Genomic DNA, 20,183 nt, shown 5'->3' on the forward strand with positions numbered 1-20,183 from the left:
AACTTATCTTTGACTGTCTGTTTGTACTCACCTTGTTCATGGAAGACATGTTCAACCATGAATATTCGTTGTTCCAAAGTTAACACAATTGTTTCTGAGACCGCTAACTAGATGCAACAATCATTTCAATGTCACTTTGCCGACTGGAATCTAAGAAAGGAACCTCACGCAAGGCGATACTATAGCAGTGTTGCAAACCTTCGCTTAAAATTTTATTTCATGTGACCTTGAATGTGACTTTGACTTGGCACGATTCAGATGTATAGAGACTTTTTGAACGCTCTGTATATATATATATATATATATATATATATATATATATATATATATATATATATATATATATATATATATATATATATATATATATATATTTCATAATGACCATAATACCGTTTTGGTTTATTAGTCAATTCCAAATAGAGCCGCGTTTGGTTTCCTTACAATACATACCGTAGACGATAACTGTTTTCCCTTTTAATTTGCGGCCTCTGTTATATTTTCTACTACTTCACCTACTTTCACGGCTCTTTTGTTTCCTGCTGTTTTCAAATAGTAACTTTTGAAAAGAGATATTACTTGATTTGGACCCTTGGAAGAGGGCCGGTGGGGGGGGGGGAAGGAGTGTTCTAGAACTTTACCTCTTTTAGTTTCGTGTTATAGAGCCATGTGTTACACTGGTATAAAATAATTAATTCAGCCCATTCCAGAGCTAGGGCTGTGACAATAGTGTTCCACATTTGATTTCTTCGTGGATACGGTTTTGGTTTGTTGATGTTGACTCTAGAGATTCGAAAATGCATACTTTGTCGAAAGTATTAGAAAGAATTTTCTCGATATTTTAAAGTAAGCATAATTCACAGTATTACAGTTACGGAGAATTTCCATGTATTTAGTTTTCTCTGTATTTACTTCTAAATCCATGGCCCTGCAGGTGCTTAATAAAAGCTATCCATTTCTTTCTATTGTCCTCTCATATCATCTATCCGATTGACAGTTAATTTAATTTTGAACTGAAATTCTACATAAAATGAATTAGTAATTTTGTACGATAATAATTTAGATTATTATCTACAGCGTCGAAGGTAAAAATGCAATACAACAATTGACTATCATTATTTGTAACGCCAAAAAAGAATATTCAAATGCATGACATCTCCTTACATACTACTTCCTGGCGAAATATGGAAATTGTTTCAGTTGCTAGGGAACACAATATACAAATAAGTTACTAAGGAGACGACTCCATATTTATTCGTTTCGGCCAAATTAAGCTCTAAATTTTTGTGTTTATTTCTCGATTATCCTTAATCCCAACTACTCAACGTAAGTAGAAAACTATAATATCTACAATTTGTATTCATTTTATGAATTCTCTTTAAAATTACATTAGAAAATGTATAATTTGTGACGTAATGACAATTCAAGAAAGCCGTTATTTCTTCGATATACTGATTATGTTATCCCGTAATATGTAATTCAAATGTATTATTTAATGTAAACAATTAGTATATGGTTAAAATAGGATAGAAAATCTATGTTAATTATAGAATTGTAATTAAATTAGAAAATATCGTTTCAAAATTTATTGCTCTATAAATATTACTTTGAATTATTATGATGTATACCTTGCATTTCTATATTAATGTAATCATACATAACAAACTATTAATTTCCAAGATATTGGCTTTCAGTATGACATTAGCATGAACATTTTTTTTTTTTGGCAGATACCTTTAAAAGTGTATTTTTAAAAAATCTTGACTAATTCGGATTAATTTTAATTGAGGGGGGCCAATACAAACCATGAATGTAAATACAACGTAATGTGCCCTAACATAACCTATTCTAACCTAAATTAAGCTATAGTTATCACAAAAGTATGAATTCCTAGGAAAAATGGTTTAAGTTCCAAAGTTGGTCATCTGTTTCTAGCAAAATTTTGAAAATTTAGCGGGAAGTAATGAATAATTTGCTTGTTTGCTTGATAATGTATAAGGATAGCGAAAGCTGTGTTCATTTTCTTATATAAACGGTTCTAAACATGGAACTATTTGGCAAGCAGAAGGAACTACTTGGCGCAAGGTTACTTGATTGTAGGATTGTGGGAATGCAGGGGACTCTCGATTCACCCTTTGTGATCTCATTTGTCCCAGGATACTTTGCGGTCGGTGACGTCACGTGGAGGTATCGCCAAGGATGTTATAAAATAGAGAATCGTGAAGTCATTAGTCAAAGCCATATATTTCCCATGATTAGTGATTTTCTTACCTGTGAAAGGTTATTCGGGGTAATATCTTCTCATTTCTATTTGTACACCCATACGTGCAGGATGTAGCCATTGTATAATATAAATCTAAAGCAACGACTTAAATAAAAATACACGACAGATACACTACATGTCTACAAAGGAAGATCGCAATGTTTTGAGCCAACATATATGGCGGAAACGAGAGTAGCCAATCAGACGTGCCAATGCTAAATTGTTTTTAGGCTTCAGTCAGTTGATAGGATAAAGATACATATGGGCAGATCCTCTATTTTATAACATCCTTGGGTTTCGCGAGGTATCGCTCAAGGGTATAAGTGAAATATTGCATACGCAGTTCGTATATTATTTCAAGATTGGCAAAAGTCCTTACACATGACGTCACAAACAGGGAACGAACCAGAATGCTAAATGCAAACTGGGTCTACCTGTTATTTTATATATCTTGATGGGAATGTAATGAGCATTTGTTTTGTAAACATGGGTGGTAATAATCAGAAAAATCTGTTAAAAGTAAGTAAAAGTCATGGCTTAATAAATCTAAAAATAAATTGTAGAAAATGCGGTAAGCAAATAACTGTAAAGAAACGTGGAGAAAGTTATACTTTTCAATGTAATGGTAAGTAACATGACCAACATGGTGGCAAGGTTCTAGAACACAGGTCCTCCTTCCCATTTAGCTGTATTAAAGACAGAAAACAACGTGCCCTGCGAGACTAACACGCCTTCACTCGCTAACACTCGCTCGGCAATACTATGTGAATTAAATATTAAATTTTGGTACAGAAAGGAACCAATTATTACGCTTTTAGGCAAAAACTGGGCGGACGACCAACTTCGGAATAAAAGCCGCAAAATTTCCTGGCCCTTGTACTTATAATTTATCCAATAACTGTTTACAAGTCTAATGTGGCTGTTCCTGCATACGCGGAGATCGCTCAACCACTAATTTACCATCCAAAGTGAGATTGTTCTACTTTATGGATGTCTGTGTTTTGCACATGATCCATTAGCTAATGTTTCCATTTACTTTTCACCCAGTAACAACTTTACATTGGGTTAACTTTACATCGGCCGTACCAGTTTGTATCCTTACTCAGAAACACGAACAGTAGCACAACTTTCAGCCATGAGAACAAATGTTGAAAGAAAGAAATATTTTTTATGCACATACCCACCTTCACAAACGCGACTGTTTCTTCCCGCGTGGGGCTTTCTGCTTCGCTCTTTTTTGACGCTGATTAAGCGCAATGTTAGCTTGTAATGGCCATCTGCCACAGGTTAGTGAGTGTTTCTCGCACAGTTGCGCTCAGTGTGTGTTTATGTGTAAGGATAAGCACAGAATAGCACTATCCGTCACAAAACACTACTAAACTAGCCCTAGTTTTCGATACGCATGAAGACGAACTAGAGTATGTTCGGAAAGTAATCCCTGTTCTGTGCTATAGATAATACATATGCAGTTTCTGATATTTTCAAATGTTTTTACATATGGAAAAACTATTTTATGATCTTTCTTTCTTCTAACCGTTCATGAGATAAGTTAGGCGTAACTAAGCTGCTGAGACATTCAGTCTAAAGCAAAGTAGTTCATCACCAGGCGTTTAAACTTTCTATGAGACAACCACAGCTCGCGAGGGATCGCGAATATTAAGAATACTTTCAGCGTGTCGAGTTACGCCGGAAAGCCAACTCATTATACAACGGGACACCAAATTGTTAACAAAAGAAGGTTTATAAATGACATTTGTAAATTTAGACTCACGATGTATGTATACTGTGTATATGGAGGTTCTATCGTTAAAACTTTTGTGCTGGCAGCGAAATCACTGGGACCATGATGTTATTCTCCCGGTTCAGTAGTTCATAGCTTCTCTTCAACTAACCTGCAACAAACAGAAACTACGACTTTTATATTTCATGTATTTCTGATTTGTTTTGATGGCAATTTTGACTCGATATATAATACAGTGTTTTTTCTATTAGTCTATAAACTGTTCCACGTACAGCCTTGTTTTAAATAATCTGGCTAACCCATTTCTTTGAAAAATTTACTATTACCACTCTTGCCTACAGATTGTATGGTATCATACAACTGTAGAATTTCTGTGGTCAATTCAAAACTTGATTTAGATGGAAAGAAAGGTGGCCAATATTTTTTTTTGAATAAAATGTACAAATTTGAGTATCGGGATTCAGAACCAGCGATTTGCACATATTCGATCCCCTCGAGAAAGAGGGGATGACATTTGGGGGGGGGGGGTATCTTGGCCCTCTATCTCGAAAACTATCAGGGTACAAACAAAACTTTTTTCGGTACAAACGGTAGAAACGATTTGCTTTCGAATGGTGTATTTCAATTTTTTGTGCTGTGATACGGGGGAAGGGCTATCTTGGTGCCAAGATAGCCCCCCAGTTGACCTCTCAAGTAACCCTTTAAGGAAAATGGTACAAACGAAAATATTTTCGGTACAAACGTAGTACAAACAAATGACCTAGTCATTGTTTCAATTTTCTAATGGGGGGGGGGCTATCTTGCCAGACATCTTTTTCTTCTTTTCTCCATAAAAGGTAGTAAACTTCGAACATTAGAGAACACCCACCTTACGTTATCATGACGTAGATCGAACATTCTAGAAGGTTTAGGGAATAAACCTCCAAGGTAGAGTACCAGAAGCATTACCTTCTATCGATTTCACAGAAGGTGACATCGTCCAACGTGAGCTTACCAATACAGCTGCCAAAGTAGAAGAGACGGATGGATTTCCACAATAAAATAATGTTTATGTATGGGGATGTAGACCACATCACTCTGTAGAAAGCATTAACTGGCATGTTAGTCAATATCAAAATATTGACTCAACAAAGTAATAGAAGAAAGTATAGCCGGCATATGACATAATATGTGTATTGCGTAAAAGTAGCAAGTAAGGGAATAAAGGTCAGGATAAGGAATATGATGCAGACATGTGTAGGGTGAAGGACTTCTGCTATTGCACCTAGTTTAATGATCCAAACAAGTTTTTTACAAAGTGCTTCAAAGAAGTTTGAGGCTACGTATGTTCAATTCATCTTGGAAAAAAAAAATTTTTTTGTGACATCCATTGGAATCGAACGATGCCCTTCCGGAACCATATCTCTCAGCATGTGACACTGTGCTAGGTGGTCACTGCGAGCTAGAATTAATCTAATCCACGTCGAGGCAGAGCGAAGAAGGAGGGCCTGTAATTTGCTGGTGCATTAGCGAAGATGGATATGCGTATTATGTGAGATTTCTTTAAGGTGAGTTGATTTTTTTTTGTTTAACGTCCCTTTCAGCAGCAAGGATACATGAGATGGGATCTATTGATTAACACTGAATCTGAACCACATGAGCTCCAGCCGGGAATCGAACCCGGATCTCCCATGCCAAAGGCGCGTACGCTAACCGCTTAGCCACGAAGGAGCTCGTAAGATTTCTTTGTTCCAGTATTTCCTAATATGATTAATTACTCTCATGGTTGAAAGGAGAATATTGTTCCTGATTGCGTAAAAATATGAACTCTAACGGATTTTGTAAAGTTAGCCCGAAAAGTGTTATTACACAAAACTGCCAGTTTTTTGTTGAATGCCATTTACATGAACCAGCTTTAACAAAAAACTATAATTTCCTCTTTCTCTTTAAACATAGAAGTAAACCATCACAATCCACTCTTTTTTTTTTTTTTAAAAAAAAAAAGAATATTGAAAAGATACAAACAAATAATTTTGCTTATTCACATTTAGAAGGAACTGAAAACAGAAAGTAGAAGATATGACGTACAACGTTATCTTAAAGTAAAATCGGAGTTTATATGAAACAAATATTGTCCGTAGCACATCACTTTCTACCTTACACACCTACAAAAAGTAATTAATCGTAGTGAACATTTCCTATCTGTATGTGAATCAAACAGATAATTCTGTGCAGATGTATCTTTTCCTTCATACCAAGCCACTAATTGCATCTCTTCAACGCTACACCTTTCACTGAACATTCACTATCTTTCTACAACTTCATTTCCTCTTGCTTTGCAGTTTGTTAAAAATGTTTATATTAGTGTAGTTTACATACATGTCGTTCATTTGTGATAAATTAATTTCATCTCGAAATACCCTGAACTGTGGCTTTGTTTGAATCAATCTGCATCGTATTCTCATCAACTTACGTAAAGTTACTTAATGTGCTTTTGTATTGTATATTTGCTATGAATTTATAAATAGATACCTCTAACGTTACCTAGTGGCAAAATACTAGTTAATCTAATGTACGGAACTGTATATCTAAAAATATATAAAATAGATATAGAGTGTTTTATAAGTTTCACACCCATGGAATCAGATTACATATTAAAAATTTACGGCGCCTACAGCTTCTTACATATGCATACCAAGTTGCACTAACGTTCCACCGTTGTGCCTTTTAGGATAAAAGAGATGAATGAATGAGAATCTCCCGCGAGGATTTAATCTGATACCACGTGCATGTGTTAACCACTAAACCAGCGAGGAGATTATCATATAAATTAATGAGCTAAAAAAACAAAGAGAGGGATATAGTAAACATAATTAAAGATCTAATTCAATCATTTCAAACTCGGTGGTGTCAGACGTTACTTCTTCCGTTTTAGTAAAACAGAAGTACAGCCGTAAGAAGCAAAGGGAGTGATGGCAGTCATTCCAAAAGTGTCAGTGATTTTGCAAGTACACTATTAGTGGTTGCATAACTATTTCTACTCTGCCAACACTTCTCTACATCTTTCTCTTGCCTTGCACCTTCCTCTCCTTGGTTCTATTTATTTTCTTAGCACGAAAGAGCCCTCTTATGTCATACCGGCCAATGTAAATAGTATGTCTAGCATGGGAACATATTCGATAGCGTGAAGGCTAGACCAATGAAACGAAGGCTATGATGCGACATTGTTATGTGTTAAAGGGTGTCACTAAGCACTATAGTACGAGAAGGCAGATACATATGAATTTTTCGAAGACGTGACAACACGGTAGCACTATTATTTGTGAACAACGTTTACAAGAATCTCATAGCGCCGCATTCAAACACCATAAAGGCTGCCCCTTAGTGTAGTAAGGGGCTATTTTGGCGATTGCATGTTATGCAAGTATGTATATATCAAAACTCATTGATAATGGGAAATTTACGTCTCAACACAAAATAATAAGAAAGACCTGGAAGTTTCCACTCAATTAACAGAAGAACTAAAGGGTTGTGGATGCCAATACTGATACTGCACGGCGAAGCATAAAGAAGAAGAGACCGATGCCTTCTTGGGTATCGATAGCTGCGGTAGCATGAGTCATTGTGCGATCATGAGTGGACGAAAGATCATATTCACACGCGAGCTAAGAAGAAAAATGTGGAATATGGTGAGCACCTAGGACTTATATGTTCTGCACATATTGTAGTGTATTGTTTTCTTGGAAAATGATCCCACTTTTAGAAAACAAGATATGCATTTCTCAATCTTTCGCTTCGATACTTCCACCCTTAAATGCGACCATTGCAGGCTGAATTTCACTTTTCAGGAGATGCCATTTGATACGCTTTGATTTTCAGTTTACCGTCCCATTCAGCAGCAAAGGTATGAGACATGGACCTACAGCGTAACGTGGAATCCGAATCACATGAGCTTCTTTGGGAATCGAATCCTGGTCTCCCACGACAAAGGCACGTAAGCTAACCGCTTAACCACGAGGGAGAACCTCAGACGTGTATAGTATGAAGTGATGGGGAGCCATAACAATGGATACCGTGAAAAATTGTTCCAATGCTCCAGACAATATCAAACCTCATCCCGATGCAAACACCAAATACACCAAATACATGTGCGAGTGTTTATGAGAGGCTGAAAAATCCTCAGCTATCAGGTGGGTATGGTATTTATATTTATGAGGAAAATGAGTTTTTTTTTCATGGTGGCTATGGACTAATAATATACTGGAATATGCAGGACTAATAATATACTGAAAAAATGAAGAAAATATCTTAGTTTATTTTTTCATGTAAGAACAAGGACGTTGATTCATGTGGGATGCCGCTTTACCAGATTTAAAAATTCTCTTGGAGAAAATATGTGTCGTGCATATTTAAAGCCTCCTTTACGATTGTCTTCATTTGTCACTGGTTCCAAAGTGTCTTCCGTTGAGAGCCTTCTTCAATGCCTGAAACACATGGAAGTCAATGGGCACGAGGTCGGGATTGTGTGGCGGATGGGCAAGGTTTTCCCAACCGACAGTGGTAAGATGGCTTTGCGTTGCCACCGCTGAAAATGGTCTCGCATTGTGTTCCAAAAACAGTACGCTAAGTGCCAGAAGGTCAGGCCGCTTCCTGTAAATAGCACATTTCAGTCTTGTCAGTGTCTGACAGTACTTATGAGCATTGATTATTTCAATCTGCATACTTGCCGGAGACGGAATATGCCATTCATCAGAACTTTGTCCTGAGCAGGACCTTAGTTGTACATCAAATGACGTAGGTCTAAAATAGCTTTCACATAAAACCAATTTTTCGTTTTCCTCATATCTTTAAGATTTATAGAAAAAAGAAGAAAATGTATTTTCGACTTCACATCGTACATCGTATTTGTTGCCATCATATAGTATTATTTAATGTACTTCTACAAATAAGCAAATTTGACGTTTCTGAAACTGCTTTAGGAGTGTGTACTTTATGTTCTTTTTTCTTTTATTCCAAGATGGCTGCTCAAGGTGGTGCTACTTTGGAACAACAATTCACGACTTTTGCCAAATTTGGGGACGTCAGAGGAACGGGTACCAACATAACCCTTGCTCAAAGTGATCGGTGGATGAAACAGGCCAAAATCATCGATGGCAAAAAGATAACAACAACTGACACAGCGATCACTTTCTCGAAATTCAGGTAGCTACATAAATCTTTTGAAATATGCTTGTTAATATCGTAGTCAAATGATAACTATAGAAAAATTGGCCGTTTTACAGTACTTATATCTCCCGGCAGGTAGATTTCTATTTGTTGGTGAAATTGAGACTTTATCGTGGAAAATAAGAAGGTCCATTAAGCTGCAACGCTAGTTCCTGTAAGGCGTGGAATGCAAGCAGATCCATTGTGGCTTGGTAACCACAGAATCTACTCTTTTCTGAATGCAAAGTCAGATATTGTATTAGGACAATTTTGTAGGATAGTCCTAAGTGTTAATTATGAGTAGAACAGAGGCATATTGACGGGGAGCTGGCTTACATTTCGCTTGCAAGATTTCACCAGAGCTGTTCTCTACTGATTTGTGTTAATTTTTCACTTGCAAAGTTTTACTGGAGCTAATCTCTGCTTATTTGTACTGGGAGTGATTCACAATGATGGAATGAGATAATTTCATGCTTGCAAATAATGCAAACTCAAGCTGGCGGTCATATTCCAAGATGGCTGGCACGTGTACGGCTTGCTGATAATTTCTCATTTGCAAACTGTCAATCAATATGCAGGTTTTGTTGCATTTGTATTTTTCTGGTGTTTCAATATGCAGTTCTCATTTGTTTGATATCGTACCTCTTTCATTTAAATTGATTTTTAAACAACTTTGCACTTGTTGAAAATGCTTAGTAGACCTATTTTTTGTTGTTCTTAACAGTATGTATAAAAATAAAAATATGCCTATCAGAACAAAATTCAAAATAATATTTAAAAGTATTTTCCAGTATCAGATTCTAATTATTTCCCCCTTCCATTTATCTCGTAACCCCCAGGTTGAGGAACCCTGCCTAGATGAATGCCAAGCCTGTAATGTAGAACTCACTAAAGTAGTCCTAAGCAGTCGTTCTTTCAGGAAATATATGTTCCGAGGGGGCACACTTAGTATTCCGGAGGGGCACTGCTGATACTATTCTATTTATTATTATATTAGAGAAGTATTATTTTGTTCTCCTCCGGGAAGCAGTGCCACCCAAAAAATGTCTGGAAGGAACACTGGTCCTAAGCCGATTAACTGGTTTAAGAAACGAAGAAATATACTTAAGAGTCTTCATCCCGCCGAAATTAAAATACCGCTAATTTTACAGTAATTATGTGATATCTTCAAATAGATAAAAGATAATTGAAATATGGAACAAGAGCGCCCTAGACAATATTATTTTGCGTGAGGTACCGTTGTCACAAGTCACCTAGTGGCTTTCCGTTTTCAGCTGTTTAGAAACGCGAAAATAAATGCCGATTTTCAAAATGGCTCGAAATTGAAAGCAGATAAGTGAGTCGTGCCGGTTTCTCATGTAAAATAATATTGTCTAGGGCGCTCTTGTTCCACATTTCGATTATCTTTTATCTATTAGAAGATATCACATAATTACTGTAAAATTAGCGGTATTTTAATTTCGCCGGGATGAAGACTCTTAATAGATTAGCTCCGCCCATAAACTCTGTAGACAAGAGAATTCGTGATACTCTACAATTATTACTTAAAAGTCAGTTGCGCTATTGTCAATTTATCAATATTTATTAAATTACTGTGAATGAAATGTCTACCGGAAGGCGTCGTTTCCAAAGGTCCAAAAAGTGAAATCTACAATTTCTAATTTACTAAAATAGACACAAGCTGCAACCACAGACTTTTACCATTACTCAGCCAACTATTGGGTTCCGTACCGAAAAAAAAAAATCGATAGGTTGGTTGAATTGAGGTTTTAGCTTCCATTTCAGCACCGAGGCTAAAATAAGACGTGGACCTACAGCTGCCACATGAGCTGCAGCCGGAAATCGAAGCCGGGTCTCCCGCGAGGTAGACACATACGCTAATCATATAGACATAAAGGAGCTATTGGAAAAAGTCTGGAGCCTACGATGCGAAGGAAGTCTTTCATCGCACGCTGTATAGTCAGTGACGAAAGCTCTTTCCGTTTGGTAAAATTTATTTTTTGAATAATGGTGGTATGACTGGAACATACAGAGAATTACATTTTTTTTTTAATTTACAGAAAACTGTACTAAAATTGTCCTTCCATTCTCAAGTAATTTAATCAAACGTAAAGAAATGTTGTAGCTGACTGTGCCACCTGATCATTAGGAAAGGTCTTTCCTCGCAAGAAGTGCTCAAGATGCCGGAAGAAGTTTTAGTCGGTGGAAGAGAAATCACGAGAATACGATGGATGAGCGATAGGAATACTGCAACTTTTAAACATTTCCACTTGCAATGACGTGCAACATGGGACGTCTCTTGAACATTTCCTAATGCTCACGAACAAACAGGCTCACGACTCACTTATCTGCTTTTGATTTCGAGTCATTTTGAAAATCGGCAAATATTTTCGCGTTTCTAAGCAGCTGAAAACGGAAAGCCACTAGGTGACTTGTGATAACGGTACCTCACGCAAAATAATATTGTCTAGGGCACTCTTGTTCCATATTTCAATTATCTTTTATCTATTTGAAGATATCACATAATTACTGTAAAATTAGCGGTATTTTAATTTCGCCGGGATGAAGACTCTTTAGATAGATATGATGGACCAACTTTACGAGAGATCAGCATTATCTTTGAGGATCTTTGGAATCCGTCCTTGATTTTGATCAATATCCAACCATTGTTTTGATCGTTTACGACTGTCGTAACAAACCCACTTCAGTGACAATCCGATGCACGGAATTTTCCCTATTATTCCTTATACCCAGAGAAGTACACACCTTCACTCGGCGATTCATGTTGGCCGGTGGTACCTATTAGGGATAGCCAGAACCGGTTCCTGGTGGAACCGGTTTTCGGGTCTGAATGGATCCGGTTCTAGAAGATCCGGTTCTGGAACCGGTTTTCGGATCCAGGTCTGGAACCGGTTCCTAAGATCCGGTTCTGGAACCGGTTCCTAAGATCTTACTTTGTGGCCATCCCTAGTACCTATGAGTCCAACTTGTTCACCTTATCGACTGCACGCAGCCATCGAACAAAAGTGGTAGGGTGTGTATGACTGCTCGTTCTTATTGACATGAATACTCTTTTAAGAGTCTGCTTCATCGGTGTTTCTGCGGAGCTCGTCCGAACATGATGTTAGTCGCTTCCAATGGGGCTCATTTTGCAATGGTGTGTCACTGAAAGAAATTTTGCCAAATCAATGGCCATTCCACATTCCTGGCCCAAACACACTGTTAAGAAAAAAAAAGTTTCATCTAACGACAAAACAAGAAAAACTTACACAAAGCTACATTTTTACACATAATGTTCGAGTCATCGTCGCTTCATAACGTGGAAATGAGTAAGAAAAACATATAATTTTTCATATTAAAAACATTAAAATTTATGAGCTCTATCTGAAAAAGCAGTTTTCTTGATAATATATATATATATATATATATATATATATATATATATATATATATATATATATATATATATATATACCTTGCAAGCGCGAAAAATAGCAAAAATGCCTCCCGTGACATTCATGCTGCCACCCTCGGCCATTGAAAACTTTGGTCTTCTTGAGGCAGGAAAAGGAGTTGATAAAAAAAAATTGCAATTTTGGATACAAACTACCCAAACTAACCCAATGACAACTTTTTCGCAACTTTCTCAAACGAGATTTAAAAGAGTTCTTTCGGGCCACCTTAATAAATGACGAGTTCCTCACAACAGTGAAACAGTCATAAATTACTTGTGCTGGTGGCCGAAAGATAAAATTGTAGGTAATTCTGGAAGTTAATCAGCAATATAAAGAGTTTGAAACTACGATAGAAAAATAGGATATCAACAATGTAAAAAGAGAAATAATGAGTACACGTAAAATATTAGTTAGCTCTTTATAACCAAACATGTTTTCGTTACTTAAATATTTACAAATATTAAAAACTCGTGTAATATTCATAACAAATTTCTGAAATTTCCTGAACAAGAACATGAAAAAAACCTGGTCTGAGAAAAATTCCCACCCTGGGACATGGCTCATGTTAGCCCATGGGTAAATATGGCCATGGGCCGAGCGACTTCCAGAGATGGCATGGTGTAAGTAAATGGAAACTTGACCCATGATCAACTGACCCACCACCAACCGTGACCCCCGAGTCACCCTGAACCACTCTGATCCACGGCTCACCATGACCCACCACCCATCATGACCCACTTTTAGTAGGTTACCCAGAACCTGTTGACCCAGAACCCACTGGTCTACTCAATATCTGGCAATGGCAAAAGTATCTGGTTATATGGAGACTATTTTAATTAACCAGACGTATTTAAAAAAAAAAAAAAAACTAATTAGCCTTTGGAAACGTCACACTTGAGCAGACATTTTATTCGCATCACGTCAGTATTGTGAATACATAAACGTCCCTCTGCTATTCGACACATCATTGTAGAATGTTCAGAATACTAAGATTTTAGAGAGCGTTTAGGACTAGCAATATTAATATTAGTAAAGTCTTCAAGGATAACATGTTTCAAGTGATCGTATTTTCACACTTGTTCTTGCGATTGAGATGTGTAGGTATTTAACTTTTTCTGACAAGGGAACATCCTGATTTGGTAAGTTCAATTGCTGAAAATGATTGCTAGCACTAGATTCAGCACCAAAAGAAACAGAGAAAAAGAGATTGTTTAATGGCAGACCTTATACAGGGTGGGAGATAATTGAGGGCAAAGTGCGAAGATAGAACGTAGGAAATGTCTGAAAATGCCATGTTAATTTTGAAACGAGTAGAGGGATTGAGGCCAAATGTTGGATATAAGGAATGCATGTAGAGATCCACTGAATAGGCGTAATGTGAATCATGGAGGACATCTGAAAAGCCGCCATGTTGGAATTAGCACAAGCAGAATATAGGGGAAAGGGGTCATGTAGCATATAGCTCTTGACGCACATCGTCTATTGAAATCAATAGGGAGAAAACAGTTTGAGACCTCTGTAACAGGAGGCGATTCACGCTATGGTAATGTAGCAATACTGTCGTAAAGGTGACATAAATTAGGAACAACCACAAACGTGAATGAGGTCACTTTCCAGCCAACAAACGTTCCTATCCACGCAATATTCGTTCATATGCTGGTAAAAGTGCAAATATGACCAAGGATAACCTGATAACAGTTCATAATTGACGTTTTCTGGCCTTCTATAGAGCAGATAAAACTGCTGTTGCACGGTGATTCACGAAGAACCAATAAAGATGAAGAGTACAGAAACCGGACAATTTTGAACTTACCCGACATCCCTGATGGCTTCACGTCACTCATACAGCTACTGGATGTGTTCTTCTTTTGTCCGTAATAGAATTTCGTAAAACTATGTAACAGACACCGTTTTTCTGTCATCTGACTTCAAAATATGACAACGGAACAGCTTCATTAACTCACCCACTTCCAACTTACAGCACCAAGATTCCAAGCTATGATTAGATTTGCTTTCTACAAAATTGGATATTTGCAAACATCACCTAGCGCATTCATGACACCTGTCGACTACTGCTTGAATTTAAATAGTGGAGACAACTGTGACGAGCCCGATTATCCATCTTTATTCTTTTTCAAATGTACCCACTCTTGTCTCCATTTTTGTTTCAACCACACAATCATACTTAAGTTCCAAAACAGTTGCAATTAAACAGAAATCTCAAACTGTATTTCACATTACCCCTTTCCCGTATATTCTTCTTACGCTAATTCCAACACGGCGACTTTTCAGATATTTCCCATGATTCACATTACGTTTATTTAGTGGAGATTTACATGTATTCCTCATGTCCAACATTTGACCTCAATCCCTCTATTCGTTTCGAAATTAACATGACATTTCTAGATATTTTCTACGTTCTATCTTCGCACTTTGCCCTCAATTATCTCCCACCCTGTATATGGTCGGCCATTAAACATCTTCTTTTTCTCTGTTTCTTTTGGTGCTGAATCCAGTGCTAGCAATCATTTTCAGCAATTGAATGGACCAAATCGGAATGCTCCCTTGTGAGGTTGTTTTTTTTTTAGATGTGTTACTATTGTTATTTTTGTACCCCCTTTTCTTGTTATGTGTTTTCCATTGTATTGATTCTTTTAGCATTTTCAAGACCTTTTTTTAATATTTATAGTTATCAACGAACTTTAAAAAAAAGTTCGTTATTGAATTCTTTATGTCTCTCTCTGTGTATGTGCGTGTGTCTGTTATTTGCGAATTTTTCAATTTTGAGCCCTCCTTCGATGAAGCATCAAAAACTCTCTACGAAGTAATGGAATTTTTCGCGTCACTCTTATCGTTCCCGAGAAATTGGCCAAAAAATTCCGATTTCGGGAGATTTAAGGAGCCATATCTCGGGAGCCGTAAGTCATAGAGAGATGATATTGGTGTTGATCAACACCAATATTAATTCAATACCAACACCAGTTATTGATTCAATAATAATTGCGTCATTAGTTATTGATTCAGTAATTATTGCGCCATTAGTTATTGATTCAACAATTATTGCGCCATTAGATATTGACTCAGTAAATATTGCGTCATTAGTTATTGATTCAATAATTATTGCTTCAATAGTTATTGATTCAATTATTATTGCGCCATTAGTTATTGATTCAATAATTATTGCTTCAGTAGTTATTGATTCAATAATAATTGCGTCATTAGTTATTGATTCAATAATTATTGCTTCAGTAGTTATTGATTCAATAATAATTGCGTCATTAGTTATTGATTCAATAATTATTGCTTCAGTAGTTATTGATTCAATAATAATTGCGTCATTAGTTATTGATTCAATAATTATTGCTTCAGTAGTTATTGATTCAATAATAATTGCGTCATTAGTTATTGATTCAATAATTATTGCTTCAGTAGTTATTGATTCAATAATAATTGCGTCATTAGTTATTGATTCAATAATTATTGCTTCAGTAGTTATTGATTCAATAATAATTGCGTCATTAGTTATTGATTCAATAATTATTGCTTCAGTAGTTATTGATTCAATAATAATTGCGTCATTAGTTATTGATTCAATAATTATTGCTTCAGTAGTTATTGATTCAATAATTATTGAGCCATTAGTTATTGATTCAATAATTATTGCGCCATTAGATATTGACTCAGTAAATATTGCGTCATTAGTTATTGATTCAATGATTATTGCGTCATTAGTTACTGATTTGATAATTATTGAGTCAATAACTTGACTCAATTATTATTGAATCAATAACTGGTATTAGTACTGTAAAAATTAATTCTTTTAAAGTTTTTTTTATTTTTTGCACTGCTCTTGGAGCATTCTCAACTAGCTTTTGCTTTATTTTATCATTCCGACAAAATTATTTTCGATTTATACTTTTTGTTTTGGTCTTTTTAACAGTTTTATGAACATGTCCATTAAGCTTATCGAGATTCAACACCGCGTATCTCCAATTTTGGCGACTTTGAGTTTTTGATACCATTAGAATCAGTATATGATGGCGCACAATTTGACTAAGTAGTACACCTGTATCACGGTAAATAGCTCTGTTATTCTCTCAAAAGTAACACCGCGTATAATGAAGCCAGTGTTGTCACAGTTCTTGCTTTGGAGTGGGCTGAAAAATAGTACCAAATTGAAACAAAGAGAGCTGAATTCATTATTTTATATTAGTGTAATACATGGCTCTATAACACGAAACTAAAAGAGGTAAAGTTCTAGAACTCCCTCCCCCCTTTCAAGAGTCCAAATCAAGAAAGTGGTTTAAAAAAAAAAACTTACCTTTTAAAAACATGCAAATAGGAGGACCCCGAACAAGCGTGGAAGCAGATGAAACTTATCTCGTACGTAGGAAGTATAACAGAGGCCGCAAATTAAAATTTCCACCGTACTGCTTCTTTCTCGACTCCATGTGGGGCGCAGAAGCGCCCATCTAGCTTCATTTGCTTCTTGATATAGTTCGAATTACGAATTTTCCACACAAAGTTCTTAGCGGGCTGCGATGCAACGTCACAGAATGAATGTTCAACAGCATCTTTTAAGAGTCCAACACACAGTATGAGTAACGTGAGATGCAGGAAAAATGACTTATTGACACTTTTGGAAATGCGACAAGTATTTGTCAAATGGTGCTGAATTGGGTAGGATTGTACCAACTTTTTCACAAAAGGGGCTGAAAATGCCAGCGTGGTACCAACAGGGGCTGAATTTGGTACAATTGTACCGAGTGTGGCAACACTGAATGAAGCTGAAGCTAGTTTTCAAACAGATTTTTGTCTCTCCTGTAAAATTGGTGAAATGTTACTTACGGCGATGTTGAATCTCAGGCGACATAGTCTCTCCGCTGACGCCAAAACTTGAATCAATCTATTTGTACAGCGGGGGACACTTCTAAATGGTACAGCCATATGGAGATTTACGGCTAAGGTGTACCATTTAGAAGTGTTCCCCGCTGTACAATACCAATCTCATTACTTACTTCTTTAAGATCCATCCTAATGTTATCTCCACACCTCGGTCACTAAAAGTATCTTTTTTAGAAATCAACTTTTAGCGATAGAATTTGAAGGAAGTATACCTTTAATTATTTTTTAAAATCTTTTTCAGATCAAGAGCTTTAAGTTATGCTGAGTATATGAAATTCATAGATCAATTCGCTCAAGATAAAAAGCTGAATGCTGATGAACTGAAAAATAAGCTTCAGTTCTGTGGTGCACCAGCTACAAATACTGGCACAGTTAGTATTTCTTTTTTAAAATTTTATTTCTAAGTAAATGCTAGTATATAATGTGCAACAAAGTGCTACTTCGCGTATTAGTCTATGGGAAGTCTTATAGAACAAGTTCATGTGTTGATGGTAACAACACGCAGTGGCGTATTTAGGGAGGACTTCCGGGCTTAAGCCCCCCCCCCCCGAAATCTTACTTACTAGTGTAAAGTATAAGAAATATCTTGGAGAATTTTCACATTTTCAGCTAAAGCCCTCCCCGAAACAAAATCGTAAATATGCCACTGACAACACGTAAACGGTAAAACAGACAGAAATGGTTTCTGATATGGATTCGGCGTCTCAAGGATAAGGTTTTAACTCTCGTTCTATCCCTCTATCAAACCCAGAAGTAGTTGAGTTAAGAGACCCCATCATGGCGAAATTAAAATACAGCTAATTTTACAGTAATTATATGATATCTTCAAATAGGTAAAAGATAATTGAAAAATGGAACAAGAGCTCGCTAGACAATATTATTTTACATGAATCACGACTCACTTATCTGCTTTCGATTTCCAGCCATTTAGAAAATCGGCATTTACTTTCGCGTTTCTGAATGGCTACAAATGGAAAGCTACTAGATGACTCGTGATAACTGTACATTATGCAAAATAATATTGTCTAACGCGTTCTTGTTCCACATTTCGATTATCTTTTATCTATTTGAAGATATCACATATCACATATCATACTGTAAAATGAGCGGTATTTTAATTTCTCAGCGATTAGGCCTCTAAAGAGCTTTCAGTTTTAGTACCGGCTCCTCATGGAGCAACAGCAAGCACGTTAAGAGATAGCAAAAAGTTTAAAAAAAAAAAAAAAATGGATTCGATGTCCCAAAAATAAATCCCATCTCCGCACTTATTCGTTTATTGATCCGGATCCGGTTCTGTTATGCACATTTTTTGGGATCAGAAATGGAAGAAAATGGATTTTTTTTTTTTCAGATGGAAGTTTTTTCCCCGTTAAAAGGCCGTGCTAACGGAAATTTTCACATTCTTGACGTTTTATAAGCTTCTTGTTCAACCATTGTAATGTTTTCCATTGTACAAGCTTCGCTTTTTATAGAATTAAATCTGATTTAAACTAATAGCTCAGCAAAACAATACGTTTATTGTCAAACAGTTTCGCCAACTATCTACTTTGGGTGCAATAGAAACAATGAATACACAGGTAGTGACAGATTTAATATAAGAGACAGCGAAAATATCCTAAATCCTGATAGGTTACTATTAGGGATGGGCAAAACCGTTTTTTAAAATAAAAACCGGAAACCGATTTCTAGAAAACCGAAAACCGAAAAACCAACATTTCGATTTTCTCCAAAACCAGTTCGGTTTTCCACTGAAACCGGTTTCTGTTTTCTCCAAAAACCGGATCGGTTTTTCACCGAAACTGGTTTCGGTGAAAACTTTCGGAAACACATGAAACTATTTCTGTAGAAACGGATTCGGTTTCCGGAGAACAACGAAACACTATTCTGGTCAGAAATACAACAAATTTTGAAAAAAAAAACGGAACCGGTTTTCAAGAAAACCGAAACCGGATCCGGTGAAAAAACGAACCGGTTTTTCTAAAGACCAAAAATCGAAAAGCCGGTTTGTGTGCCCACCACTAGTTACTATAGGCTGCTACATCACCTGTGGTTTCCCTTACATCACCTGTGTATCAATATTGTGATGAAGCCAAAGAGGATAGTTGGTGAAATTCTTAACGCGTTAATAATTTTTACTTCGTTTATTGCATTGCTCAGAGAGTAGTTCTGTCAAGTCAAGTCAAATTTAATTCTTGTACAACTTTTCTTTCCTTGTAGTGTATTCTACGATTAAGAAAGTGCATTTACATCACATTATCGAAACAACGTAACATGAGAAATTACTTCCTGTTGTATATTCTTCGATCTTTACTATCCGTTATTCGAAGACATTCAAGTCAATCTAACCTTCAACTAATTTAATGTAGTTTTAAACAAACTCAGTTGTGATTTTACTGTTAACGAGCTAAAAAAAAAAAAAAAAATACCATTATCGGAGGTCACGAATCAATATAAATACACGTTAATAGTCGGGTACCGATAATGATAAGTAATTGTCTAAATATATACGAATGAATTAATAAGTTACGAGTACTTAAAGTGAAATTCAAGATTAGTAGTTCATAAATTATTAATATAACTTACTAAATGTATTTTCTATTTCAAACATTGATTTTGGAAAAAATGGGTTGCACCT

At 36.2% G+C, this 20,183-nt stretch overlaps 1 protein-coding gene across 1 annotated transcript in view; it reads left to right on the top strand.

Annotated features, from left to right (window-relative positions):
• The first annotated feature begins 1,167 nt into the window (after positions 1 to 1,167).
• LOC145675020 (tubulin polymerization-promoting protein homolog) overlaps positions 1,168 to 20,183 on the top strand; it is a 32,506-nt gene continuing 13,490 nt past the window's right edge. Inside the window, exons 1-3 of the mRNA XM_081745388.1 lie at positions 1,168 to 1,326; positions 9,001 to 9,185; positions 17,790 to 17,919. Coding sequence (XP_081601514.1) covers positions 9,001 to 9,185; positions 17,790 to 17,919 — 315 coding nt within the window. The 5' untranslated portion in view covers positions 1,168 to 1,326. The remainder of the gene's footprint in view (positions 1,327 to 9,000; positions 9,186 to 17,789; positions 17,920 to 20,183) is intronic.

The sequence above is a fragment of the Thermobia domestica genome, chromosome 18 (assembly GCF_964235325.1).
Source record: "Thermobia domestica chromosome 18, izTheDome1.hap1.1, whole genome shotgun sequence".
Classification (NCBI taxonomy): Eukaryota; Metazoa; Arthropoda; class Insecta; order Zygentoma; family Lepismatidae; genus Thermobia; species Thermobia domestica.